The 27,538-nt window shown below is 39.3% G+C and overlaps 2 protein-coding genes across 3 annotated transcripts; one reads left to right on the forward strand and one right to left on the reverse strand.

Annotated features, from left to right (window-relative positions):
* Nucleotides 1–5,031: 5,031 nt before the first annotated feature.
* Nucleotides 5,032–15,807, reverse strand: EIF2S1 (eukaryotic translation initiation factor 2 subunit alpha). Of its 2 annotated transcripts, XM_027708437.1 has the most exons (8): nt 15,720–15,807; nt 13,642–13,883; nt 12,045–12,124; nt 11,452–11,603; nt 8,836–8,942; nt 6,968–7,065; nt 6,156–6,299; nt 5,032–5,861 (listed from the first exon to the last, which is right to left on the reverse strand). In XM_027708437.1, exons 2-8 carry the CDS (start codon nt 13,880–13,882, stop codon nt 5,736–5,738), a joined length of 948 nt encoding a protein of 315 aa, XP_027564238.1. In that variant the 5' UTR covers nt 13,883; nt 15,720–15,807; the 3' UTR covers nt 5,032–5,735. The 2 variants fall into 2 exon arrangements, with proteins under 2 accessions (XP_027564238.1, XP_027564246.1); XM_027708445.1 differs by lacking the exon at nt 15,720–15,807 and having other exon boundaries at nt 13,642–13,886.
* A 168-nt stretch (nt 15,808–15,975) lies between these two features.
* ATP6V1D (ATPase H+ transporting V1 subunit D) lies at nt 15,976–27,088 on the forward strand. The gene is made up of 9 exons (XM_027708459.1): nt 15,976–16,117; nt 18,337–18,454; nt 19,635–19,714; nt 21,102–21,169; nt 21,837–21,881; nt 23,624–23,727; nt 24,086–24,152; nt 25,526–25,604; nt 26,218–27,088. The coding sequence occupies exons 1-9, from the start codon at nt 16,077–16,079 to the stop codon at nt 26,357–26,359; spliced, it is 744 nt and encodes a 247-aa protein (XP_027564260.1). The 5' UTR covers nt 15,976–16,076; the 3' UTR covers nt 26,360–27,088.
* The last annotated feature ends 450 nt before the right edge of the window (nt 27,089–27,538 follow it).

The following is a 27,538-nucleotide window of genomic DNA, read 5'->3' on the forward strand; positions in this document are numbered from 1 at the left end:
ACAAACCTTACAGTAACTTCTTCTGCTAGAAATTTATTTTACAGAAGAAGGACCAAAGCACCTAAAAGCCCGCTCTAATTTCAGTGACCTCTGAGCATATAAACCAAGACTCTCAACCTAATATCCTAAATCCGTACATAACTGGGCTTTCTGTAAGGCAGTCTGATTCATGAACACTGTGCAGTGACCTCTTGTACCTCCTGAGCACCTCTGAAACAGAGTGCCTTTGTGTGTCTGAATACAAGCTTAGATGTTTATTGCATTTTTGAAGACTTTGTCTTTTGTCCTGATGAAATAAACCAGTATTAGTATTTCAGACAGCGCTGCTATTCAGAAATAATTTGTTGTACTGTTAGCATTCCCTGACTTGTACTAAAATTAAGGTGATATATGTGGGCAGAGCTATGGCTGTGATAAGAAGTACAATGTAGAGTATAACAAATAAACAAAAGCACTTGTTGCTATGTAAAGAGTCCAAAGGTCAGTAAGACAAAGTGACTCAAATATTATGAGGCACACTTTCATGCACTGAGGAAACGGAACAAACAAATAATCTCTTTATCTCTATGCTATTTTTATAATTTTTAGGAATAGCAAGACACAGAAGAATTGAAACTAACATTGTACAGGACACAACCCAGAGAACAGTTCTGCAGAGATCATGAGAACATGAGTGACTGAACACTACTTGAAGTTAGGAAAAAAAAAACATGCTGGCTGAGTTTTCAAAAGCAGGGTGATCCATATGGAAGTTACCTACACAGCTCCTACTGTACACCCTTTGCCTCTTGGGAAAAAAGCAGTCAGCCACAACGAAACTGGCTCCATAAGTCATTGCCCAGTATGTTTGTTCTTCAGTCCACCTAAAGTAAGTACAGTAAGTTTAATAGAATACTTAGAAGAGTATTTTTTGCTGCTGGTATGTAGTATTTTAAAAGTTACCAATGGAAATTTTTGTAATTAAAAAAATATTATTTTGCCTTAAAATAAAGCAGAAATTAACTGAATGAATTTATTTTAATTGAATATCTCTGTGTGTGTGTATATATATATGTGTGTATGTAAAAAGTTGTATTCAGAAGCAGAATTTTGGAAAAAAACCCCAATGCAGTAAGCAGAGAACATAAAGAAGATTATTTTCAGCTCACAATGTTCAGTACATCAGAATTAAACTGGAGAAAAAAAAGAAGAAAACTTGAGTCTAGGTATACAAGAGACATTACTGCTGCATGCATTTCCTGGACATGCACTCTTTATATAACCTGCTCCAGGAATACTGTGTTCCACAGTTTGGTATTTGAGGTTTGAATTACATTGTTCAACTTGTTACTGCAGGCGATTTATTACAAAGTGCTATTTCATACTAGAGAGGGCAGGTAGGAGCTTGCAGGGGGCTCTCACTCAGACAGTGATCTCAGAATTGTTCCATAACCAGTCGTTGCTGAGGATCTGACAAGCTCTTTTTCTCCAGCATGCAGACCACCCACAGCCCTGCAGACGGATCTTGGCAAAACTAAAATTAGTAACAAAGAATTCTATTGTCAAACTGGTGGTGAATGGTGAAGCAAACATTGCTTTAGCTGGTCATTAAACAATAGGTTTTGTATCAACTACTTTTTATTATCTAGAGCCTTCACTTCTTTCAATACCTCAAAGTATTTCTTCAACACTTTGCATATTTATCATACATACATCCCTTCCCCCTTCTCATTCTGTACTTAATCAAGGTTGAAAAACTGCCCTTATATTGCTCCCTGAGGCTGAGTAAACACAGATCTTGCAAGGTCATACAGTGTAAAATGAGTCAGTAGATCTGGACTGCCGTATTCACACATGGGCTAGGGAGGCAAGTTCTGGCATTGAACTCCTCTGGTGGAAAAGGACATGATTCATTCCATCTGTATAAACCTAGGGAGCTCGATATCTGTCGCAAGGGGGTAACTGTCGTGGGGTCTTGGTCCAGTGGGGGAAGAAAGACGCACAAGACACACAAGACACACAAGGATGGTGAGACGAGATGTCTGTCAGCTCAGAGCAGCAGGCAGCCTTTTATTGAGTTAACTAACTTCTACTTTCTCACACTCAGAACATAAACATATTCCCACAACAACACCCAGGAATCCAAGCACCTGCACATTATCAAACCGTCTTAACCTTGTACTCCCTGCAACCCAAGGCCGTGTCCATGGAAACCATCTAACCAGCTCCACTGCTTGCATGGAACACGGCCTCAAACTTTAATTGTGGGGCTTCACCCCACAGATATCAGGTCTTCTGTGGGACTTAAAGTCATTGAAGGAGGAGTACCCATGTCCTCAGATCCATTTTAGAGTGTTTTCCACATGTCCATGTACCATTATAATAACATGAACAGTTGAGTGCTTGACATTTTCTTCCATTCAAAGTGACCCCAAAATACTTTGTATACTATAGAATATGCATCAGAATGGCCAGGAAGAGCCAGCCAGCTTCAAGACCACAGGAAGCTAGTCAGGGTTCCAGAGGAGGGCAGGAGCAGCCAGCTCCTGAGTGCAGACTACGCTATTTCAGCTGACTGACCTGGCAGACATTGCTGGTACCTCCCAGGCAGTCCTTCAAGAAGCCACAAACAGATGATTAAGAGAACCTGGCCAAAGGAAACCTCCGTCGCACGCTCTGCAATGCTCTGTGTCCAGCATCGTGTCACATGGGGCATTGCATATACCAGCTTTTTCAAACCAGCTTCTTAAGGTGCTAGGACTTTGCCCTCCAGTGTAAACTCCATTAAATATTTAGTTCCTTAGTGGATTAGGGGTGAAAGATGATGAAAACAAACCACATCAAAACAAAGAATGATGAAACATTTCTAGATAAAAGTGAAAGAAAACAAGCATTCAAAAGAATTCTGATGTAACAGCACTTTTAAAATCAACTGTAGAAAGGTGGAGTGTTTGGAAACAGTGGTTTAATTGTCTAGGCTCTGGAACAAACAAACAAAAAAAACCTATCAGAAATTAAACCCCAAAGTTCAGATTCTGCTATGAAGCACAACATGCCAGCTCCACTGCACCTAAGGAAAAAAACCCAAGGGCCAGAATCAGAGAGAAAAAAGCAAGGAATTGTCACTGTATTAAAAAACAGACAAACCACAACAGCCACAAGCAAGCAGGGCACCCCTTCTTCAGCCACTTTTTCCCCTCACCAGAAACAGGATACTGGGCTATGTGTTACTGGACTGTGAGCTGGTAACCCTGTTTAGGGTTTTTTTTTATTAATGAGTCCTTATTAGATGCTGTAAGTAAAACTCTTCCCAAGCTGTCAATCTTACAAAATTAATTTGGGGTATGAAAGTCAAGCTGAGGTCCTTACAATTAACACATCAAGCCAAGCCCTGTCCACAGGTATACCTGTACTTTTCCATTGACTAGTCCATTGTCTACACGAGTGCAAGTGGAGATGTTGGCCTTATGATTAAAACTGAGTCAACAGCACAGCAGCTAATGAGCAGCAGGAATGTGCTACCCAGCTTTAGCAACTCAACAAAGGCATTCACATAAAACCCAGACCCTTATTTTAAGCACTTGGTAAGCAAAGGCAGTTCCACAAATAGAAAAGAGACAGGCTGAGATAGAAGGTATCATCTCAGCAACTCTACTGTCCTTAGGTGATGGAGCACAGATGACCCCCAGCACTCCGTTGTGCACCCCTTACTGAAAGGCCTCCAGAACACCCACCTTACACCTCCTCCTTCAAGCTTCTGCAACGCATGAGGAGGATTCACCAGGTTGTCTTTTGTATTATTTAAGCTTCTTGGTTAAAATCTGCTCAGGAGAGCAAATCAGGAGAGCCTGGTTTTATCTGTCAGGATAGTGAGTGATTGAAATGCATTCAGTTGAATCTGCTTTGTTATTGCCCCCACCATCTTGGTAATTTTTTTCAGGCACTCAAACCTGACACAGAATTGTGCCCACCAGAGTGCTCCAGCTCTAACCAAAAAGGCTCTGGTAGCCACTGAAAAAAATTTAGCAAACTTCTGCATAAGTTACTGACAGAAACAGTGCTCATCTACTGACACACTGAAACAGCTCTCAGAAATTGTAACAATTGTAATCCCTTGACAGCACTCCTTCCTCCCTTGGAGCACGTGCAGCTGGTTTTTCAGTGCTTTTCTTTACAGCATTATTTTGCCATGCAGATCATATGGTGACAAAGTTTTAAAATACCTTGCTATTTAGTCCGAGTACCCACCTATTGTGTTTAATGGAAGTCAAATCACTATTTTAGCAAATGGGCACAGTTTGGAAGAGCTGTTCAAACAGGAAACTTACATTATCACAACAAGGCTGTCATACACAGCAGCTGAAAACACAATTTGAGAAAATAACCATTAAAAAATATTTGTTACTTCATTCTGTGATGGCACATTCAAGTATTTTCCCATATTCTGCAAAGACTGAAAGTTATTTGACCTTCTTGGCTTTGCATTACTTTTAAGAGTTGGGTACACGTGAATTTTCCTGATATCCCAGTATGGATTGCAATATATATGCCCTTTGGGAATGCCTTTTGTTACCAACACCACAGAGCAATTATATTGTTTGTACTGTGGCAATATTAAAAATTCCTACTTAGGGCTCAAAGCCTAATTTTTTGTGCATTTTCCTCTAGCAGCACAAAATATTAAGAAAAAAAGGAGATGGGTAATATGCAACATGACAATAAAAAAATATATGAACGTGTTTAAAAATTTAGCAATTTGGAAAGGTTACTTAAACAAGCCCAACACTTCCACCTCAATTACCACTGACAAGGAAAACAGAATTTTTTTTAATTCCAATTTAGAAAGCACATCTTGTTTCTCTTCTTCAGAGAAGACAAACAGGTTGTTTTTAGAGTGAACAGCTCAGTCCAGTATAAATGGGATTTAGGGTAGGTAGAACTGAAGGTCACGCAGCAGTGAGGTCACAAGACAGTGCTGCCCATTTTGAAGTATCAGTAAGTTCATTAAAGTTCCTGCTATATTCAGCTATAGGATCAAAGTGCAAGTTTACGTAACTTTTCATTTATTAGCTATGTTTATTGGAATGATAACAAGCTATTTTCAAACTTTTCAAGTTCTCAGTCCATAAATGCAGATGATGAACAAAGGAAATGCTCATTTAAACAAGTCTGTATCAACAAACTTGCAAGACAAACGTTTTGTACCACTCATTCTTGGCTTGATTTAAAGCAAACAAAAGACCTTTCAATGTTAAGAGGGAGTCACTCATTGATTATACTGTTCCAGGTTTTATATTCATACCACTCTAGGCCATGTGACAAAAGAGGAGAAAAATTGCCAAAACCTTAGAGTTACATAGCCCAGAAATTTATTGAATATTTGCTGAAATACATTTTGAATAGAACTGTTCAGCTCGTTTGTTTTTGCTGCTCCCATGACAGATCATTAACAGATGCACTGAGCTGTAATCACCAATTAGGAATTTTTACGTATGCAAGTGTTAAGCATGAGATTGCAAACTCCTTCTGGACAGATCTGTGACTAGGAACCTTCCTTTCACAGGATTCAATTTGTGTAAGTTTTTGCATCAAAGGTTATTTAGAAGAGCCTTTTACATTTTGGTCTTTTTAAAACGGTAAAACACTTCAAGTATTTGTATTTGAAGTTTTCAATACTGTAAAACATTTAGTCCAGAGTGTTTGCAACGGGGTTTCTAATTTTTCATGAGGTCTCTCTTCTAAGTATTCCAGAACATTTAGTCTTCAGTTTTGGCTTCCATTTCCTCGGCATCATCATCCCCATCCACTTCAGCATTTTCCCTCTCCAGTCTTTCCAACTGCCTTGCAAGCTCAGTCTCATCTGTGTCAGTAACCACCTTAGGCTGAAAAAAACCAAACCAAAACACGTGGTAAACAGTCAAAGAAACGTCACATGTATTTGTAGACTCTGATTCTACATAAAGAGCAAGAGATAAAATATATCCTGAAGTCATACAATAAAACTCAGAAAGTTAGAATTTTTGGCCATTTGTTTATTTAAGGAATATGGAAGTTCAGGTTTGTTTTTTTCTTTAATACCTTTTCGCTAAAATTTCTTATAGAGTTACTGATCTTGCTCTACTTTAGAAATATTTCAAGGAAAAAAAATTATATTTTAGAATGTAATTTGTTCTTACCTCCATCTGCACGTTAAAGACTCCTCTCTTCTCCTCAATTTTTTCTTTAATTACAGCCATGGCTTGATTCAGAACAGACAGTCCTTCAGTTCTCTCCAGTGTTGTAGTAGTCATCACATAACGAGGAGGGGCTATCAGATTAATCTATCACGTTGTAGGGATTGAAGGAAAAAAGCAAACTCAGTAACAAAGCCAAAGATGATATGCTGATATGTCTATTTAGATAAAACAATTAAAGGTGTTACAACACGTACTATTTCTTATGACGACTGAATAAGTAAACTTTTTCTTTTGTTACAAGAAACTATTATAAGAAATAATTTTCAAAGAAGGGAGTACTTTCAAGTTTTTTTAAAAACACTTATTCAGTAATACACTTAATTTCCTCAAATTGTTGGGGAAGAAAAACCAGGCCTGGCTACAGTAGCCATTCTATCAACAGTCAAACATAAGTGGAGCAAACTTTCATTTTCTTACACAATCTTATACCTGAAAATAAAATGCATTGCTTCCTACTTAAGGCTGCATAAAGGAATAGGAGGTATGTAGTGTGCCAATACTAGACTTCGACAAATTGAACAGAATAAATACAGTTTCTGGAACCTTGAAAGCCACTGCACAGTTATAGGAACAACTGTCAGCACACAGCTGAAAGGAAGTGTGTTACAGACCTGCTAGAGAAGACCTGGAAAGCAGGCTCATGGCTCCCCAGGCTCACTTAGGTGATTGAGATAAGAGCAATTGCATGCTACTGGTACCTGAGGGCATCAGAAAACTTTGCTTTTAATTCCATTATTAAGATTGGCACTTACTTTAATGGGCATGTTCTCCGTGGAACAGTTCAAGCCTGCTCTCAAAGCTTCTTTTACTGCATCTATGCCTTCATAACCATAACAGGCCACCTCAATATCTAGGACAGAGAAATACAAATAATGAAACTTTAAGGTTACCAAAAGCTGTAAAATCTTTAAAGCTTTTTAACTTTAAATCTTTTTAGCAACCAGTGTTTATCCACAATGAGAGCCTCAGTAGCTCCCAAATCTGAGGAAGGTATTACACTTCCTTGATTCGTAAGTTGAGGTAAAGGTCTTCATAAATTCTTCAGACATATAACATTTTACATTGTGCTTTGAAAAGCCAGGATACAAAATTATACACCCACATTCAGTCACTTCTCATCCAATATATTCAACAGGAATGATTACGTATTTCACATAGAGAGATGAAGATATAAAAGCAATAAATACCAGCGAAAATGAAAGATCAAGAAAAGTGAAACTTGAAAAGGAACACATGTACAAGTTTATGGAATTCTCTCAGCAATTACAACAGAAGTAGAGAGGCATCACTCAAGGAGCATTAAAATTTCTTTTTAAAAGGTAAGTTATATTAACACACAGTTACAATCATAATTGGCTATGGCTTTTTGTAGATATTTGGAAATTTTTATCTGTAATACCATGAGCAGTGTAAAGACAAAGATTTCTTTACCCATGTAGCAATGGTACAAGGCTAAGCTACAAAGAAGTTGGTCTCAGTTCCAGGTGACTCACAGCAACCTGCTAATTCTCAGCTATCAGAAACAAGTTCACAGAGGTGTATTCCAATCAGCCTTAGGATGAGAACAGAAGCCAATGGCAAATTTCTACACTTGTCTTGATGACAAAATGAACAATGACTTAGACCATCACAACAAAATAGGCACCACGAAGGAAGTATGAACACATGCTCATCAAGTAACTTGATTTTCAAAACTAATGAAGGGCTATTCATGTTAGCAATTTCATTCTTCAGGGCAGTCAAATCCTACTTACATTTTTGAAGCCTATGTTAAGTCCTGGCAGTCTAAAGTAATAGGGAATTTTTCATGACCTTACTTTTTGTACTCCCTTCTTGACTTCAGTGTCATGTGGATAAGGCTTATCTTTTCTCTCCACAGCAATCAACGAGTGTTAATGCTCTTCAATATATCCTTGCAGAGCAGAGGCAATTTCACAATCTGGTTAAAAATGTGACTCTGATACACTGACTATCTGTTTAACAGCAAGTGGCTGTTCAGCCAGATTTACAGTTTTGAAGTATGTCTTCCTAAGTAATGCAGTCCTGTGCTTTTTCTGCCCATACTGAATTATTAAGAGACACAATTAGCTCATATGCTTTATGAATACATCAGAGGTGTGCTAGGCTTGAGCTGATACATCCCGCTGAATGATTTGCAATCAACCAGCTAGAAATACCATTTTCATATGTCCATGGACAAGTGGCTAAAATATATGCTGTAGCTGTGCTGACAGAGATCAATCATACTGTCAGGGAATCAATTCATTTAAAACTCTGAATAACAAAAAAGAATATTGCAGATGCAGCAATAACTATAAAATATTTAAGTTCATTGTGTGCCAATGCAATATGAAAACTGCATTATATGTCATGACTACCACTTTGTGTCCCAAGGAATCCACAGTTCCGGAGGAAAAATAAAAAAGCCAAACCACCTTGTACTTTGGGGTAGAACCCACAGAGACATTTTGAAAGCAATCCTTGATTAAGATGTCTTAATTCTGAACAGTTCCACTCAAATATCAGCATTACAAACCATTAGTTTTAACTGAATTTATAGTTTGCGACAAGATACATTAAGTGTCAAGATGTGTTCAATGAGCATCTGGGAAGAACTCACCAGCTCGGATTTTGACTGCTTGTGGTGTCAGACGTCTGTTAATATTGTCAATCAATACACGTCTCTCTTCCTCTGTCAGATCCAGGCTATCCAGGATTGCAGGGTCTCTGAGCCAAGCAAAGCAATGTTACAGAAGTTATACTGAAGTGGAATATAACACAACATTAACTTCAGGTACTATTTCTATATTTTTGCAAATAATCCTAGATATCTGCTAGGCAAACAAAACAGGGAAGTTTCTAAAGAGCTCATTGAAACACTGGAAGAAAATAAATACATCTAATTTCAAAATATTTTCTATTGGGAAACAAAGCAGATAAGTACCCTATTCAATCTGTTCCTGGAAGGAATAATCTGAATGATTTTTAAGTTTTTTTTTAAAGCAAAGGAATGACTTCTGTCCACCTCCATTTGTATATGATACATGGAATGAGACAAGTATCTATTGATACTCGATATTTAAGTTTCCTCCAATATGAAGATAAACTCGTATCACATGAAAGCGAATCCATGATAAATTTGGGAGTTTGAATTTTTTTAATGTTTCAAACACAAGATTTTTGTAATTCTACAAAGTAACCTATACTCACTCCATGTTATTCTGTACTCCTTTTTAACAGTAACTGGATCACAGACAGATACTTAACTGCTGGCTACATTCTTGGCTAAAGAAAGGACAAAGGCTCTTTAAATTGCAAGCTAATAGTTTAAAATTCGGAGACCACAGAAGCAAACTCCTCTGCTGTTCACCAATATAAATTAGCAGTTCTTGTTTGAAGAAGTGGTGTCAATTTTCTATTGCTGTATTTAACTTATCCCAAATATATCTGAAACCGAGAACATAACCAAAAAACTCCTCACTAAAACTGTTGCTGTTCTGCAGAGACAAGAGTGGCAGTTTTCTGAAAAAAACACCAGACCACCTACAATATTACCAGCAGGCAAACATGAAACAAAACAGCCCAAAACCCAGATGCAGTAATGGAGATTGGTCTCTGCTGCTAATACAACATCATCTTTCATGCTTTTGTATACTCAATAGAGATAGTAGAAGGGCAAAACAAGCAAACAGAACCAAAAAATATGACAGGTTTAACACATCAAAATATGAACCTGTATGGAAGAAGTGATTTATGTGACATACAAATTCTGCTTTATTTACAAACTATCCTGTTAAATCTTCAAGTTACTTTTCATAAGCTTGGTAGGCTTTCACCAAATAGGTTCCCAGTGTTTAATTTTTTACTAATCAGAAGGTAAATATACTTTCCAATTTTTGCTGTCTAAAACCCCCAAACACTAATCCTCATGAAAGGAACAGTAAGTCAAATTCTTAGAGGGAACACTCACGCAGCACTTCAGCAAGAATAAGAAGGCACCAATATCCACATTTCTCTGCTCTATTGTTATAGGTTTATGTAGGAGCACAACATGAACAAATAAAAATTGCAGTCCATTGTCAGAAACCTTAAGGCATTATTGATGGAAAGATGTTTTGAGAACAGACAGTTTCAGAAGTTTGTGCTCCAAAGTGAATAGCAAATGAGCAACAAAAGGCCTGTGCTCAGGAATTTTCCTGAGTACAAGAAAACCTAAAACAGCCAGTGTAACTATAGGGTGGGTTTGTTTTCTTCCAGTATAGGTGCTTAACTAAGAATTTATCAGGTAAGAGTTATCTGGAATTCCTTTTACAGCACTGTATCCAGATTTGCCCTTTACCAATAAATTTGTTCTCATCAGAAAATTATTATTATATGAAACAAAACACAGTCTAAACAAGGATAGAAGCTGTCTCTTCCTCCAAAACATAGAGATGGTTTTGAGCTATTTAAAAATACTATCAAGCGCCCTCCTACTTCCTAAAGTCAATACAATTTCTGAAACTTTTATTACTGCCATCTAGCGTTCAACTCCAACTCATGTGGCATAAAAGAGTAAAACTAAAAATGTTTATTGAGAAATCTAGTTTTGGATTGACAATTTCACAACAGATTATTTAGAGGGAAACCAAATACTTTAATTCTGAAAGAAAATTACAATATCAGACTATTAAAAATATAAAAGCAATCTATCTCAGTATATATTTCCTTAGCATCACAATTTACATCTCTTTCTGTTAAAATTTCCATTTCTAAGTTCGTGATCCCACTCTTTAAGTTTGGAAGTGTAGAGAAGTAATGAGCCAGTTTGTTGCATTTAAAAAAAAAATTGTCACTCTTCCACCACACAGGCAGTGGAAGAGTGACAATCAGCCCTGAGTAGAAATATCTTCAGACACAGAGCTAGATATTTCTGATAAAATCTGCTTGGGACAGACAAATTCTGACAGACAAACCAAAATCAGTGCTTTTTCCTGTTAGAACTTTCACAAACTCATCTGTAGCAATAAAAATCAGGAATTTGAAAAAAATCAGTAAGACAGAGAAACCTACAATAAGCAACTGGAAGACTGATACAAAAATTTACTAGATTTACTTGATCAGTATATTCTCAATACTGACTCTGGGAAAGGAACCCAAACAAAATAACCCAAAAGAATGTGATGATAGTTCTATTTCAGGAAACACTTCTCTGCAATTTGAAATAAGCCCCTAGAAGTATAAAAGTTGTCCTTACGAGACTGCATGCTTGAATGCATCATAAGCACCATATCCCGGTCTTTTGTACTTGTCATCAAATACCCAGGCAGTTCTCTGGAACAGACTCTCAAGCTGCTCATCCTTAGTGTACTCCAAGACTTCAGCAACATGGCGAAGGATGCTGTAAACCTGGAACACAGGAGTGTTACAAAAACCAAAACAAACACTGAAAACAGACAAAAATTTCTGCTCAGAAATGCTTAGACCATACAGCAGTAAGGATGGAAGCCTGAAACTATGTGCGTGTCTTTTTAATAAACAGTTGCCCACAGCGTGCTAAACCAGCATATACTTTCGGGTTTAAATAAAATCATTTAAATACACCCCTTTAAATCATAAATTTTCAACTGACATCTTTCTTGATCTATTCATTAATTAAGAAGCAGTTTACCAAAGAACTCATGAACAGATGAACTGGTTATATATCCTTGCATGGGTAAATGAAAATTAGAGTATGCCTAATACACAAGAACAATACTTTATTTTCATATTATCTTATGTCTGTGCATTTTGGTCATTCAAGAAAGAAACTGGAAATACATAGTGCCTGAATACAGACACGCAACTTACAGTCTTTGATTTTGTGAATTTGTCTTCACATTTGATTGCCTCCTCTGGAGATACTCTTCTTTTTGACAAGTCAATATAACCTATTGAGGAAGATGATTTTGAAAGTGTCAGCCATAGTGCAAATTAAGTCTGACTGCTTCAAGAGAAACTCATAAACACTCTGGCTCAGGATTTGCCCCTTGCCTACACTATCCCTATATGTTTCTACAGAAAGTAACAAGACCAAATCTCAATGGATTTGAACTAATTGTGATCCAAACTAGGATATAAAATTTTTCTTTCAACTTCAAATACTTAAAATAGCAAATACTTTGTATGGTGTTTCTTTAAATTACTGCCTTAATGTTTTCTCTGCAGACTTTGAACAAATTTTCATAGTATCTCAGCAGTCTGTGATCCATTTGTATGTTGCTGTACACAGTTTGGGAAAAAAAAACATAGCAGCATACAAAGAAGCAAGTTTAATGCATATTTTTGTAGTGTTCAATGTAATTTCAATCAAGGCTGGCACTCCACCTGTTTAGCTCTGAACGGTTTCCTAATAAAATAGGCTTGGCCTGAAATTCTGACTCTAATTTCTTGGATACCCTTTTGGGGGAAATGCCCGTGTAAAAAATTCTTTTGAACCACCTCTTCTAAATTTGAAAGGGCTTTCACTTATTTCTCACAAATTATAGGTTCCTCAATATATTCAATAAAAGACCACTAGGTGAGTTCCAGATGTGTTTCTCTGTTAGTATGAGAAAAAAATTAACTTGTAAAAGGAAGTATTCTCTCATTAGAGATGCGGGGAAACTTATTTCACTTCAGATCTATCTCAAATAAGTTTATGTTTGTCTTTCTTTCCTCTCTGCTTTTCCTCATCCTGTCATTTATTACTGAATTTCAGAGTTAACTGCTGTTTCAGAAGTATTCTAGAAAAGCCTATTACTTGAGAAACATCATACCAACAGTAACACTTCTGGGAGATGTGCTCAGCCTTTATTATTTCTTTATATCTAGATACAGATTTTAGAGATTGCATGGAACAGTATTATCAAAATCTAACATCTTCTAAATATAAAATATATTTAAAATTTTTTTCAAAGATTCAAACGTTTGAAAGATAGGAAGAGACAAAGTTGCCTGTACAATATCAGCTTGCAGCCTACAGAGGTAATGTGGCACAATAATTACATACTTGCCATCTATTTTATTGACAAGGTTTGAAACTTGTTAATGAACAGGACAGACTGTGAACATTAAATGCTTAGCATCTACATTTTTATCTCTACAGCATATGATCCTTCTCTTCGGTTAAGACTTGAAGATATCAAAAGAAAATTCCACTTCACTTTGGTTCATTTACTGAGCTGGTGAGGACCCACTTGAGCAAATCTTTACTGACATGAATCATCTTCATTAACCCAATTCCCAAAGAACACAGAGGAACAGAAGAATGATCATAGGTATCAGATGGCACAATGATGGTCTATTTTGCTTAAGTGCCCTAAAAATAAGTAGCCCTGGTAAAACCCACAAATACCTAAACTGCTTAGTTTATCTGCATTTCTCTCTATGAATTCAATCTTGATATACCCACAATATCACCAAATACCTTTCTCTTTGTCAACCCTGATGACCACAACACATTCATTCCTCCCGATGCGGATGAGTTTGTTAATGGAACGAATACGTCTCCTGGACAGCTCACTGAGGAGGATCATGCCTTCAATGTTGTTGTATTCCAGTAGGCTGACATAGGCGCCCATTTCAGCAATGGACCGGACGTTGACCATCACTACATCTTCCACCTCTGGAAATTTATGTTGGTAGAATCTACAGCTTAGTCCCGGCATTCTGGAATTCAAGCACAAAACCCAAAGATTTTATTTCACAGCACATTACTGCCTTCTCCTACAAACATGGCAACAAATCAGCAAGGACTGGGGAGGACAGAGAACAACGCTGACACAAAAGATTGTGAATTAGGATAAGGCTTGTGCCCAGGTTTTAACAGAAATTACATAATAAATTAACTAGTATTTTAAGTAGTATTACCACAATCATTTGCTAAGATGCCAATTTTTTTGCACTAAAGTAGAAAAAGTTTTCTACCCAGACCTCATTATCCACTTCAACTGTTGTACTACCTAAACACAGCACACTGGAGAGGCTTCAAGTGGTGGAAAGGTGGCACTTGCACTCATCTAAATTCACAAGGTTGTGTAACATTTTCTATTGGCTTGTAAGATCAGGAGGACATGGGAGAGAAGAAGGCTGCAGTGCTCATGAAGGTTTTTGTGTGCACATAATAAGACAGCATGAGAGGCTAAGAAAATAAGAGGCAGAGGGAAGTTCCTGTAGTACTGAGGAGGAGCAGACTCCAGAGGATGACTTTCTACACTCAGATAATCCTGTAAGACCTGCTCCAGTGGCCAACTGTCAGCAAAGCAAACAAAGGCATTAATCAGAACAGAACTAGCCTAGCCTGAATGTAGCACTAAAAAACAAAAAAAAGCACCCCACCAACAGACTGCAAGTCAGGAGGGAAGAAAAAAACCGCCAAAACTATATGAAAAAAACCCAGATTCCTTCATTATACTTTCAAAAAAAAAGTGCAGAAATAAAACTTCATAACCAAGTAGTGGTAAGAAGGAAAGCTTAAACTGCTTCACTTTTCTGATGATGAATCCACATGCTTTTAAACTTCTAACAAGGTTAGTTCAATTTCTTTTGTCTATGCCTTGAAGTTTCACACAGAAAATTTTCTACAGCAGTAGGAGCCTGAGATGCAGAGTCAAATGCATCATTCCTTCAGGTTTGTTGTAGTCACCATTTTGAAGTTTTAGTCCTGATCTTTACAGCAGTACCAATGCTTTCTAGCTATACAAAAGTTTAAAAACAGAGTAGGATGGTAATGCCACATGCTACATACACACAGCCACAAAATTCAGAACACTGTCCACTCTTATTTCCATTCTTAACTTTCAGAAAAGTGAAATACAGACTGGCAAAGGATTATAAAAACACTCCTCTAAAGGTTTTGTATAACTTTATGTAATGGGAAGTTGAACATGGAACTCCAATGGTACAAACAAAAACTTTCCAGTTCTCTTCTCAAGTGAGAAGTGCAGTGCAGCTCTGCTCAATCCTACAGGTACTTATAGGATGCATAAGGAAGCGGCGCTGCAAAGAACAACCCCGGGCCACAAAGAGCGGACAAGCACGGCCCTGCACACACAGCACTCTCCACAGTCACAGTTACTCCTCTCTCCAGTCACAAGGTTTTTATTTTGGCCTTCTGTGGAAGATTCCCAGGAACAGCACTGCGCCCACCGCGCCGGAGCCGGAAATCATCTTTCCTCGAGATTGGACACGCCTCGGCCGAGGCTTCGGCCCTGGCGGCCGAGCCACTCCTGCGGGAACGGAGCCAGCCGTGCCCAGCGCCGCCGACTCGGGCGCTGCCCCATGGCTGCCGCACCGGAGAGGGGGCCGGGCAATGCCCCTCGCCGGCACGGCGCGGGCGGGAGGCGAGGGACACGCGGCCCCGCCCGCTGCAGGGCTCGCGGGCGCGGTGCCGGTCCTGTCCCGCCGGGCCGGGCTCTGAACTGCGCGGGTCCCAGCCCGTCCCCGCCCGGGCGGTGCCGCGGTGCGGCGCGGGCGGTGCCCGTGTACGGTGCCCGCGGGCGGTACCTGTGACTGCGGCCCGGGGGGTCCCGCGCTGGCCCCGCTCCTGCCGCCGCGTGCTCCCGTTCCCCGCCGCACCACTACGCAGGCGCTACAGCCGGGGCCACGGCAACAAGCCGGAAGGGCCGAGCGCCGTCGAGCGCCCCCGCGCGGTGGGCGGAGCGGGAGACTCAGCCAATCGCACCCCCTCCTCGTCGTTCCCGGGGGACACGTGACGGCCGGCGGCGCGCGCGGGACCGCGCGGGTATCCGGGTCTGCTGCCCTGCGCGCGGGGGCGGGGCCGCGTCACGTGACGACGGCGGCGACACCGGAGCGGCCCCAGCGGCGACAGCCGTGACAGCCGGACCGGGCTCCGCCACCGTCATGTCGGGCAAGGACCGCATCGAAATCTTCCCCTCGCGGATGTGAGTGTCCGCCGGGCCGGGCCGGGATAGCGCCGAGCGGGAGGCGGCGGGGGCGCGGGGCCTGGCCCGGGGCAGCGCCGGGGCCCGGGGCGGCTCGCGGGGCTCTCAGGGCTTCTCTTCCCGTCAGGGCTCGGCGCTGGCCGTCGTTCCGCCCGTTGTGTGTCCGCTTCCCCCGCGGTGCTGTGACGGAGCACTCGGAGGCCGCCCTTAGTTCTCTCCTTCAGGTTCTGTTTTTGGGCTCCACATCAGCTCTGTCGGCCCTCAGAGGGCCGTGGCGGGGTCCGGCACAAACATGCCCGGTGTGGAATTTAAAATCATGCCATTACGCAAACCTGACTTAAAAAGGAACATTTTGTAAAATGTGTGGGTAAGGGGAAAATGGACAAATCGAGCCATAGCTTCCCTTAACTTTGCAACAGACGATACTGCTGTGCGAGAGGTTGGCCATAAAGCGTTAAAAAAGAAGAAGGAAGTAAAATGCTCAAAGTGTAGTGGACAGTCAGGTAATTTTCCAGATCCTAACAGCAGACTATTTGTCATTAGATCATATGTCTCCTGACAAGGCTTACAAAGCTGCCAACATTGGAACAAACACAAACAATTGAACAAAATTGCTGTTTTAAAAATGCTGTTCAGTTTCTCTTTAGAACCCTCCAGGGCAGAAAGACTTTGCTTTAAGATGAAAGGCTGTTTCAAATCTTGCATAAAAGTGGGTTGATGCCTGCATGTAATCTTTATAAAAGCATGCCTTGCAGGACAGAAAACCTCAAATGTAGAATAATAATTATTCCCCCATGTGTGAGCTCAGGACAGTTTATATGGAAAGATTAATACATTACATGGTAAAGGTTCTGTTTTGAAACTTAGTTCAGGAATAAACTGTTACATACACAGAAATGAATTATTGCATACACTTAAGTCATCTGGCCTCACTCCCGCTCTTTGGTAGCACTCTTTTCATTCAGTTTACATGTCCAAGAGGGGGCACTTCAGTCGCTTTTAAAAAGTATCTGGTTTTGTGGGCTGATATGCCACTGTGGCAGGAGGGTGGTCATGTAGAAAGGCTTAATATTTACAAGCATTGCTTCAAAGGAGGTAATAGACCAATAATGTGGCTAGTGTTTCCAGAGGAATGTAAGTTAGAATGGTAAAATAAAGATGGCCTGTGTTTGCAACAATTAATTTTGTTAACTGACAGAAGAGAATTTCACAAGGTTTGCTTTTTTTGTTGTTGGTTTTTTTTCTTGTTGTTTTTTTTTAATCTTTATGAAGTTGCTTGCTGATATGAGCCTCTTCTGTGCTGGATATCATCAGTTCAGAAACTGCTCAGTTTCTTTGAGAGTAAACGAGATGTTGTTTAGTGCACTCTCGGAGCCGGTGAAATCTTGCTCAAACTAGAAGGTCAGCCAGTCTCTGGCAGGTGGTGAACAGAAGGAACAAGTTAGTTCAAGGTTAGTTCAAGACAGCTGCTGGTTGGAAAAGTAAAGTTGCCTTTTTACTCTGAGTGTTTTTAATCATAAACATTCATAAAGTATTTGTGATTTTCAGTTATAAGTATTTGGTAGATGGTAATGGAGCTATTCTCATCACATGCCAGTAGATGTGGACAGTAATGTGTAGATAGAATCTTAGTCATACTTACTTTTTCCAAGGTCAGAGTGGAAGTAAGGACTTGAGTGTTGTCCTTTGTGCACAGTGGCTGCACAATGGTAGCTTAAGTTAGCACAGCTTGTCCTTTTTGTAGTATAACTCCTGCTATTCTAGTTAACTTAAATAAAAAAGATTCTTCAGATTAAAAGATACTGTAGAGCAGAGAGGGAAGCAAGGTTTGGATTCTTCTTCAGTGCATAATTTCATACAAGGAACCTTCAAGAGTGCTACTGATAGTAAAGGATATACAAACTACAGATAACTCACTAATATACCTCTTCCTGTTATGGAAGTGCTGAAAAATGTCTCATCAATTTTCCATGATCTTTGACTTTACAGATAACAACCTTGTAGTTCTCATTGATGATGGAGATAAATATAATCAATTCCCTTGATTTTAAACGAGAATGTGAAACCCTATCCTGAAGTGGCCAACCTGCTCTGCTGCAATGATGTTTCTTGATTGCTTCATAATTTCAGTCACATCCACGTCAGAAAACTTTGCATAAATTTTTTCCTAATCCCTTCAGATGATGCAGAACATTTTTATTTATTCCTCTGTTTAACAGGGCTCAGACCATCATGAAGGCTCGTTTAAAAGGAGCCCAAACAGGTCGTAACCTCTTGAAAAAAAAATCTGATGCTTTGACACTTCGATTCAGGCAGATCCTTAAGAAAATTATTGAGGTAGGTAAATCAGAATTTTCCTTTGTTTGGCTTGCTTTATTTGAAATCTGTCTGTTCTTTCAGTTTTGCATTCCTGTTCTGCTGACTTCATTAGCTAGGCTGGAACATAGGACAACTTTTGGATAACCTGTTTTTTGTAAGCGAGACTACTGAGGACTCACGAGCAGAATTATGTTTTTTTTGGCTGCAGTGGTATAGAAACTTTGGAAGAGTTAATATTCTTCACCTCTTTCCAGACAGTCGTAGGTTCTGCTTTGGTTTGTGTTCCAAGTTCCTTATCATCTCTTCTACATTACGGGGACTTTGCTCTGATGCTGCCAAATAGTTTAGGAGTGGTTTTAACATGTTCTGTAGCCCCATTTTTGTTGCTTTATCCAACTTAAGAGTATACTGCAGATCTATAATGTTTCCTGCATGACTAGGTACACTAGCAAGCAGAAGTTTTGTCCAGATTGAACTTGCTCCTTTATGAGGAAACAGAGCCCTGCTTCTTCCTCTGCAACACGGATGACAAATCTAAGATACACAGTTGAGCCTAATATGTCTTGTGTTCCATCATGCCAGACCAGATGGGTTTTAGCTGTACTGTTTTGGCTGCAACTGCTACAATATCCATGGTTAGCAGTAGTGCTTTGTTGCCATGCTGTAGGCAAGCTCTCAGCACTCTTTATATCATTGTTTCCTACAGATTGTCTAACACACAAAGGCTGCTGTTTCTCAATAGCATGTTTTTTAACTACAAGGACTACAAATCTGTAAAAATTGGGAAAAAATGGAGTAGGAGGAGAGTGTAGCTTCACAAAGCCGCATACATCTGTATGTTGAAAAACAGCTTCACCTGTCTCATAGTATTCCATGCAATGTGAAAGAAGAGTGTTTTCCTAATGAGCCACTTTACTGTTGTGATTTAACCCCCATGTAATAGAATTTTATGATTATGAAGACAGGCAAGTCTTTTGCTGGATCAGTGAAATAGCTGAAATATTATTTTTTTTTGCCAGTCACCTGGGAATTACAATTTGCAGTTTAAGAGTAAGCTATCTATACAGAATTTTCTCACTCTCTTCAATTTCTTTCAGTTTTCTTCTTGTTATGCTGTTAGTTATTTATGCTGGAAAAGGAGTAATGATATGCCTTGTATTTGCTTCCTTTTTATTTTTTTTTTCATTTTTTTAAACAGACTAAGATGCTGATGGGTGAGGTGATGAGAGAAGCTGCCTTTTCACTTGCTGAGGCAAAGTTTACAGCAGGAGACTTCAGGTGAGGATTGCTGAGCTTGTAGATGTCATACCCATGGGAAAGAGCAATTGACGAATTATTATTTTCTCTTTTGGAAAAAGTAAAGTTCTTAAATGCACTTTAAAAAGAAAAAAAAGACAGTGGACAAGGTAGGACAGGATGAACTGAATTCCCTTAGCTAAAGGTGGGAGACATCACTGCAGGAGAGAAATAAGTTGCGTGATGAAAACATAGACTCCATTGGAAGCTAAACAAAGTGGAAAGACTAACTGAATTTACCTAAAAGTCTTTGATTTGAGAAGGTGTTGAATTCTGCAGCTTGGAATCAAATAGGCAGGGAAGTGAGAATTTATAGCAGAATATTGGAGTATTTGTTAATTTGGTTTTGCTTGTGAATTTGAGGGGCAGGTGTAATGTGTGTTCTTTTCTCCCAGAAAGTCACACAGTGATTTTACCAGTTGTTCTAATCTCCTGTCTCATTGACCTCTTGTCTCACTAGGGCTCATGAGGGCTGTATGCCATGAGGGGAAACAAATCTTTTTCCTCCAGTAGGATATTTTTAATTGTATATAAATAAATTTCAGTTCTGTCCAGGGTGTTTGTGTAATTCATTCAAGGGTGCATAGACCTTGTGAAATAAAGTTGGAGAAGTGTTAATGATTCAGCTGATGGTACTACCAACTAATGGAGAAGAAGTGAGTGATCAGACACAGGAGTAATCTGTGTGCTGCTGAAGAAAAGTCTTTTTGGCCTTTCATTTGGATGTGATGCTGTTCTGTTTCCTGTCCTAACTAGTCACAGTGTTTAGCTGTAAACTGTAGTCAGATTCCACCCTGTAAAGTAAACTGGACTTAGGCAGAAGAGTTAGCCACAGTGACGCATTCTCGGAAGACCTTGAGATACTTCAGAATTTTTCAAGATGAATTGTTGTACAAGCACAAGTTTATTAATGTCCTAGTCAGTGGGTAAACATACTCACTGATGTTCTGAAAGAACAAATACATACAAACTAAAATGAATAAAGTGTTGTGGCCTTGGTCTGCATTAAAGCCTTGAAATTTCTTGACTTTTATTGGGAAAAAAGTCTCACAGGTTGATTAGACTCAATGTTATTAAAATAATTTGCCAGATAACTGACTAGTTTTAGCTATGCTTTATATACTTGGTCTAAGATATTTTTAAAGTTACATTCACAGACTCCGTGTCTTTTACATTTCCAGACATTGCTGGAAACCTATTTCTTTCAAAGCTTCTGTGTTAGCTTCAAAGTCTGTGCAATGAATTGCATAGAGAACTGAGCTGCCAACAATTTCCAGCTCTTTACAGCTATTTGGTAACTGCTTCATCTTGTATATAATGATGACTTAATGAACTACTTCAGCTTTCCTGTATGTTTTCTTCCTTACAGTACCACTGTGATCCAAAATGTGAACAAAGCACAAGTCAAGATCAGAGCTAAAAAAGACAATGTAGCAGGTGACTTTTCCAGGCCATGAGTGTTTTGACTCAAGGGAATTGTGGAAGGACACTTGGAAATATGCAGGAATGTATCCAAACGCTGTCTACTCGTCTTTATTTCTCTTATTTATCTAACAGTAGGAACACTTGTAAATGGTTAGGGGTTTTTTCACATACAGTGTATGATTTTTATATTTAGTTATTTACCTCTCATAAAATTAAATGAATGTGTGTAAACTGCAGTCCAATTTCTAGATCTTTGGACAAAGTATAAGTTCCATAGAGCTTTACTGAAAAATAGATTGGGAAATTAAGTACCAAAATTAAATAAATTTCAGGCAATTAAATACCAGTAATTGTCTATGAAGAAAAAACAAAAAAGATGACTGAATGCTTAAAATATTCCTTAAGTAAAGGGAATACATTACCAAACAGAAAGGTAATAAAACTGAACAAACTGGAATACTTCCCTGAATTTTTCAGGGTCTAGATCTCTGTGATCTCAACACAATTCAGAAGTTCCGTGTTATATGTGAGCACCAGCATGACCTAATTGTTTCAAGCTATATAGGAAGATTTTGAAAAATAATCTTACATAATTGGAAGCAAATGGGTGTAAAAGTGATTTGTACTTAACAAATCTGTAGCCCTTTATGTCTCTTACATTTTTGTTCACTCCTGTCAGGTGTAACCTTGCCAGTTTTTGAGCATTACCAGGAAGGAGGGGACAGTAAGTACAAACCAAGTGTTTTTTTGTCTTGCACAAACTTACACAATTCCATGCTAATACAAAAATACTTGTCATGTCTTGATGGTGGTAAGTCAGTTTACATCATAGGCATGGCTTTACTTCCTTCCTTTAATGCTTTGCCCTGTTTCTGTGACGTGGAAGGATTATTAAGGACTACAGTGGGTTTTACTTTTCTAAATCAGTGAGTTTTTCAGATGAGGAGAAGACTTGTCTTTAGGTACCAGATTTTGAGACTGCTAAGTCTTACTGTGGACATGCACAACAATGATCTGTAGTAACATAAACCACTATAAAGATAATTTGTTAATAGGTAAAGGCTTTAGCTTCTGTGGTGGTGAAAAAAAGTGTTTTTCCCCCTGGAGTTAAAAAAATGGTAACCCCCGAGGGGGTGGTGTCTTGATGTTGACCCAATCAGCGCCCCTGCAAAATTTAAACATATCACACCAGACCGGAAAAGAAGGATGATGAGGTAGTTGGAGAAGTGGCCATGTTGTGAAGCCACGAGGGGAGAAGGGGCAGGAGCCCCGCTGGGGGGGTCACAGCCCCCCAGCCCCCAGCTGGAGCTGCAGAAACTGGGAAACAGTGTTAAACTAGACCAAGTACTGTAGCTAAGGGCTGGGGGAAGTTTCCTTGATGTGAGTGGACAGCCAGAGATACTGAAAGCGGCAGCGGAGCAGCAGTGAACGGAGAACTATGGCTGAAAGCCAAGAAGATAAGAAACAAGCAGCAAAGATGGCATACAGCTAAGCAGGGAGACACAGAAATGTCTGATGGGGAGAGAGAGAATGGACTAAACTCAACAAAGACAGTTTTGGGGTAAGAACTGGATCAAATCCCCCCAAAAACCCCTTTGAGACCCCTCCTAGGAGGAGGGGGTGGACTCCTACTTGATGGAAGTCCTAAAATGCAACATGCAGCAGAGAGAGAGAGGAGCTAAGAGCTCAGAGACGTCCTGAAAGCTGGACTGGGACGGCCGGATTGGAATGTGGAGGAGGTGGCCTTGCCCCCCTGCTGCTGCTGCCACACTGGCAGTTTTGAGACAGAGCAAAGGAGCTCTGATAGAACGCTTAGAGCAAGGACTGAACTGAAAGCTGCCCTAAACGTTCTGACTTGGGGGTAAATCCCCTGAGAAGGGACTGTCACGATGATCCCTGCACTTCGTGATATGATGTGGTGAGGCGAACCTTTGTCCTGGTTATCGCAGTCCACAGGAGAGAGACCTTTGCTTGGAGTAAAAGGGCTGAGAGGGGTGAGAGAAGACCCCCTTGTGTGTAATGGAAAGAGATCCAGCTACAACTCCAGCTACAACTGCTGCATTGAAGAAGAGAGAGACTGTTGCCCTGAAAGTGGAAAGGATCTTTCCTTCTTCCCTTCTGGACTTTTATTGGAGGGAAAAGAGATTTGATCCAATGTAAATACTGCTTTATCATAGGAGAGAGAGTTAGGATTATGTATATAATGTATTATAATATTTATTTGTGTAATAATTGTAATATAATTCCCTTCCCCCCATATTGAGCCTTGCATTGTGTCTGGAAAACCCCTCTCACACTGGGATGAGTTGTGGGAGGGGGGCTTGGACTCGGAAATTGGATTTTTGGGGATCTCAAACCACCACAGCTTCTCACTTGCTGAGCTGTTTGTATTGCTGTAAAGTATTAAATTTTATCTAGTAAAAAACCACTATAGTAGCAATAGTAACAAAAGTTATTTTTTTTCAGGCTATGAGCTGACTGGCTTGGCCAGAGGTGGAGAACAGCTGGCTAAGCTGAAGAGGAACTACGCCAAAGCTGTGGAGCTGCTTGTGGAACTGGCCTCCTTACAGGTTGGTGGGAAGAAAAAAAGAAAGGCATCATTAATTTCTCACTTTTCTGAAAAGAAAGTAACATGTCTCAGTAATTGTAGCATAGTCTCAGTGCTGTACAAAGTTGCAAACCTTTTTCAGCCATAAAACAATTACCACTTCAAAGAAGGCCTTATTCCTTAATACTAGGAAGAAACTTTCTTTGGAGAGTGGGTAACTGCTGATGTGCAGTTAAAAAATTCTGCTTCTCTCAAGGACATAGTCTGTAAAGCTACATTACAGACTTGGCTTTCAAGTGCCGTTCAGTTTTCCATGAAGAATTGATTGAAATGCTGAATTTTTCTTGTTATGTATTAATTATTTAATCCTATTCCATCAGACATCCTTTATTACTTTGGATGAAGCCATTAAAATAACAAACAGACGTGTGAATGCAATTGAACATGGTGAGTATTTTCCATTTGGGATGCAAAACATTTTTCTGTCTCCATGCAAAATGAGGATCAGGGTCAGGGAAGCCACTCATTTGACCTCTTGATTATTAGTAGAATTTCTAAGCAGTTCAAGAACTCTTTTTAGAAAGCATTACAATGAAACATATTGCAAGAAAGAAAAAAATGAAAAGCCCAGTAGAATGGAGTACACAGAGATAAATGAATATGCAAACATAAAAAAGTAATCAGGAAACTGTATTGAGAACTTGAAGGACAAAAGTTTCACAAACAAATTCTGGAATCTCTGCTAATGACTTTGATTTAATTGGTCAGATCTGTTGACTAGAGGCAAAAGATATGTTTCTAAGTGTTAAGATTTTCCAATAGCTAGCATAATAAACTTTAAATAAGTTCAAAATAGATTTAACTTTAAATCACTTTAATAAACTTTAAAATTGTAATAGTGTTGCCCAGTGAGGAGCTGTTGACTTTTTTTTTCATTTTGGATGGAACAGTCCTTATGTCAATACCCTGGTATTTTTCTTTGATGTGAATTCTTTATCCTTACTGTTCTTGTTTGTAAATTTAATTCTTGTCATTTCTTAAGTACTACTTCAACCAGAATATTGCTGTGATTCCTTTTGCTGCAGTGTTTGATTATTTCAAGTTCCTTTCTGAGTTTTTGATAGCTTAGATTTAATCATCTTTGCATGTATGCAATAACTTATTTCAGTCTGTGTTTCTAAACCGTCCTTTTCAATACTGTTTTCCATAGACTGGTTCCTTTGAACATGCAGGCCTTAACTGCAGCTTATCATCACTCTTGAGAATTTTACTTAGAAAAGGTTTCCTCTGCAGCCTTCCAAATAACACTGGTAGTGCTGATAACAGCTTTCTCCTTTCAAAAAGGGATTCTGACACATAGCTTGTCCAGTTGGGTGTTAAAGCTGTGTTTAGTGTCTTATCTCTTCCCCTGTGATAGTGTTATATTTGAATATTTGTTTTCATGATGGCCTTTTTAAACCTAGATAATTCTGTGAGTAAAAGTGCTATACTGAACAGAAGTTTCTCAAAGAATGTGATGGGAAAAACAAACCTTACTAACAACCAGGGATCAGTGCTTACTGAGTCCATTGCATTTTTAAAAGAACATGCTGTGGGAGATTTTATGATGTTCAGAGTCCTAGCTTAGTCCTGGACTTACTAAAGAAAACAATTCTGTGTACTTGCCCATCAGAAAATAGTATGATTTTCCACAAAAGACATAAATTTCCCCTTGTCAAAATAATTAGTAGATTGACTTCAAACAACATCTGTGCACTCTGTTATATAACTTCCTGGCTAATATAACAGCAGTCCAAAAACTTCTTTATTTATGTTTTTAGTGATTATTCCCAGGATCGAGCGTACTCTTTCTTATATCATCACAGAACTGGATGAACGAGAACGAGAGGAGTTCTACAGGTAAACATCTAGACTAGACTGGTCTCCTTCTGAAATAGACCATTCCTCAGAAGGGACTTAGGAGAACTATTCACCAAATCTGGCAACAAACATTGTTAAACACGACCTCATTCTTACTGCATTTTGAGTTTCCTGAGCTGGGCACTTGGGCATCTGCAATTATTTGTCTGAAACTTGTAAATGAATCCCTACCACTAAGTTGCACATAGCTGTCATCATTCTTCCAGAGGGAATGATGTGATACAGTACACTGAGGTGTTCTGCCTTAAAGACACCTCTGCTATAGAGGTCAGCGTTCTGGGCTGCCTGAAGCAAATAATGTCAAACCTGAAATGAACGAAAGAGGAATTAACTTCATTAAAGACAAACAGAGTGGTGTTTAGGGTCAAGAATATAATTTATAGTTTGGATGAAGTTTCTCAATTAGATCAGCTAGCAATAAAAGCCTTGTATTTTGCCATTTTGCCAAATTTGCCATTTGTTACAGAATTTTTATTTCCCAGAGAACTTTTCCAGGCAGCTTTATCATATCCAGGTTGTGTGGCACCTTTATTGCCAGCCTGTTTTATGAAAACATATTTGTTTTACAGATAAGCCGCATTTCTCTTCACAGGCTGAAGAAGATCCAGGAAAAGAAAAAAGTATTGAAAGAAAAATCTGATCAAGAACGGGAGCTGCGGAGGGCTGCTGGTGGGGAAGTTGAACCAGCCAATCTCTTAGCAGAAGAGAAGGACGAAGACCTTCTCTTTGAGTAACCCTGCACAGTTGCTGTGTATGGAGCAGGGGGCCCAGAATACAGAATGTCCAACTACAATATAATTCAAGACATGTTGCCTACAAGATACTTATGTGGCTTCTCATTTGGTGTCCAAGTCTTGAGTTGAATGGATTGTGGATTTCTCCTGGGAGATTAGAAATCTGGGAACTTGACTACAGCATAGGAGGAAAAGGAGAAATGTGTCAGATGCTTTACTATCATCCAGGCAAGCCTTCTATGGTCAGCCTGTTTCTTCACTTAGTAACAATGACTTTTGATAGCTATATATTTTGCAGGATGGGGCTGGATTTGCCTAATCAGATTCCTCTTAAATTGCTCCCCTTCCTCATACAAGAGGAGGAAAATGTTGCTTAGGGTGGGAGAAGCACGTAATATTCTTTACTGCTGAACTGTTAATGTTCAAGTTGCTTAAAGCCAGTATTGGCACAGCTGAAGTCAAATGCCAGTAAAGGAAACTCTAGTTTTCTAACCTGTTGATGAAATCCACAGTCTTCTGTTATATATTTTTGTTGCACGATTGCTACCATTGGCCTAAAACATTTAAGTTTTTAATTAGAGGTTCTGCCAACTAGTGTACTGTCTGTGCTAGAAACAAGTGTAAATTTTAAATGTTAAAATACCCGGTGTCTGGCCCAAGTTGCTAAAAGGTGGTGGTCTTAAAAGCTTGTTGTGTTGATTTCAAAATAAAACTTCTGCTCAGTTTGAAGGGGTGTTTTCCTAAAGAAAATCACAGAATCATTTAGGTTGAAAAAGACCTCTAAAATCACCGAGTCCAACTTTTGACTGATCACCACCTTACCAGCTAGTCCATAGCACTAAGGGCCATGTCCAGTTATTTCTTGAACACAAATGGTTGGGTTCTTTGTTCTGAAAGACATTGCTTTGCAATCAGCAAACCGAACACACACCCCAGAGCTAACACTAGTATATTCTCTAGTACTACCAGTCTGTTCAAGGTAAGCATCTTGTTTTAAACATGATCCAGCACTTAACTGCAGATGCAGGGTAAGTGCAAGGAAATGAATTTCTACTAACACCTTTAAAAGTCATTGTAAAACTGTATGAAGCACAAGGCCTCTTCTTTTTGGAAGCTGAACACAGCACAGCTGAACAGTAAGTCCATACTCTGTTGTAAGATACAGATTAGTTTCAAAGA

The sequence above is a fragment of the Neopelma chrysocephalum genome, unplaced genomic scaffold (genome assembly GCF_003984885.1).
Source record: "Neopelma chrysocephalum unplaced genomic scaffold, ASM398488v2 Primary Assembly neopelma1_24, whole genome shotgun sequence".
Classification (NCBI taxonomy): Eukaryota; Metazoa; Chordata; class Aves; order Passeriformes; family Pipridae; genus Neopelma; species Neopelma chrysocephalum.

What these genes read in the sequence shown, in the direction of transcription:
- EIF2S1 (XM_027708437.1), bottom strand. Translation starts at nt 13,882, where the DNA reads ATGCCGGGACTAAGCTGTAGATTCTACCAACATAAATTTCCAGAGGTG. An exon ending in CAGGGTTGACAAAGAGAAAG is followed by an intron (nt 12,125 to 13,641) that starts GTATTTGGTGAT and finishes CTTCCTCAATAG; the next exon opens with GTTATATTGACTTGTCAAAA. An exon ending in AATTCACAAAATCAAAGACT is followed by an intron (nt 11,604 to 12,044) that starts GTAAGTTGCGTG and finishes CCTGTGTTCCAG; the next exon opens with GTTTACAGCATCCTTCGCCA.
- ATP6V1D (XM_027708459.1), top strand. Translation starts at nt 16,077, where the DNA reads ATGTCGGGCAAGGACCGCATCGAAATCTTCCCCTCGCGGAT. An exon ending in TCCTTAAGAAAATTATTGAG is followed by an intron (nt 18,455 to 19,634) that starts GTAGGTAAATCA and finishes TTTTTTAAACAG; the next exon opens with ACTAAGATGCTGATGGGTGA. An exon ending in TGGAACTGGCCTCCTTACAG is followed by an intron (nt 23,728 to 24,085) that starts GTTGGTGGGAAG and finishes CTATTCCATCAG; the next exon opens with ACATCCTTTATTACTTTGGA.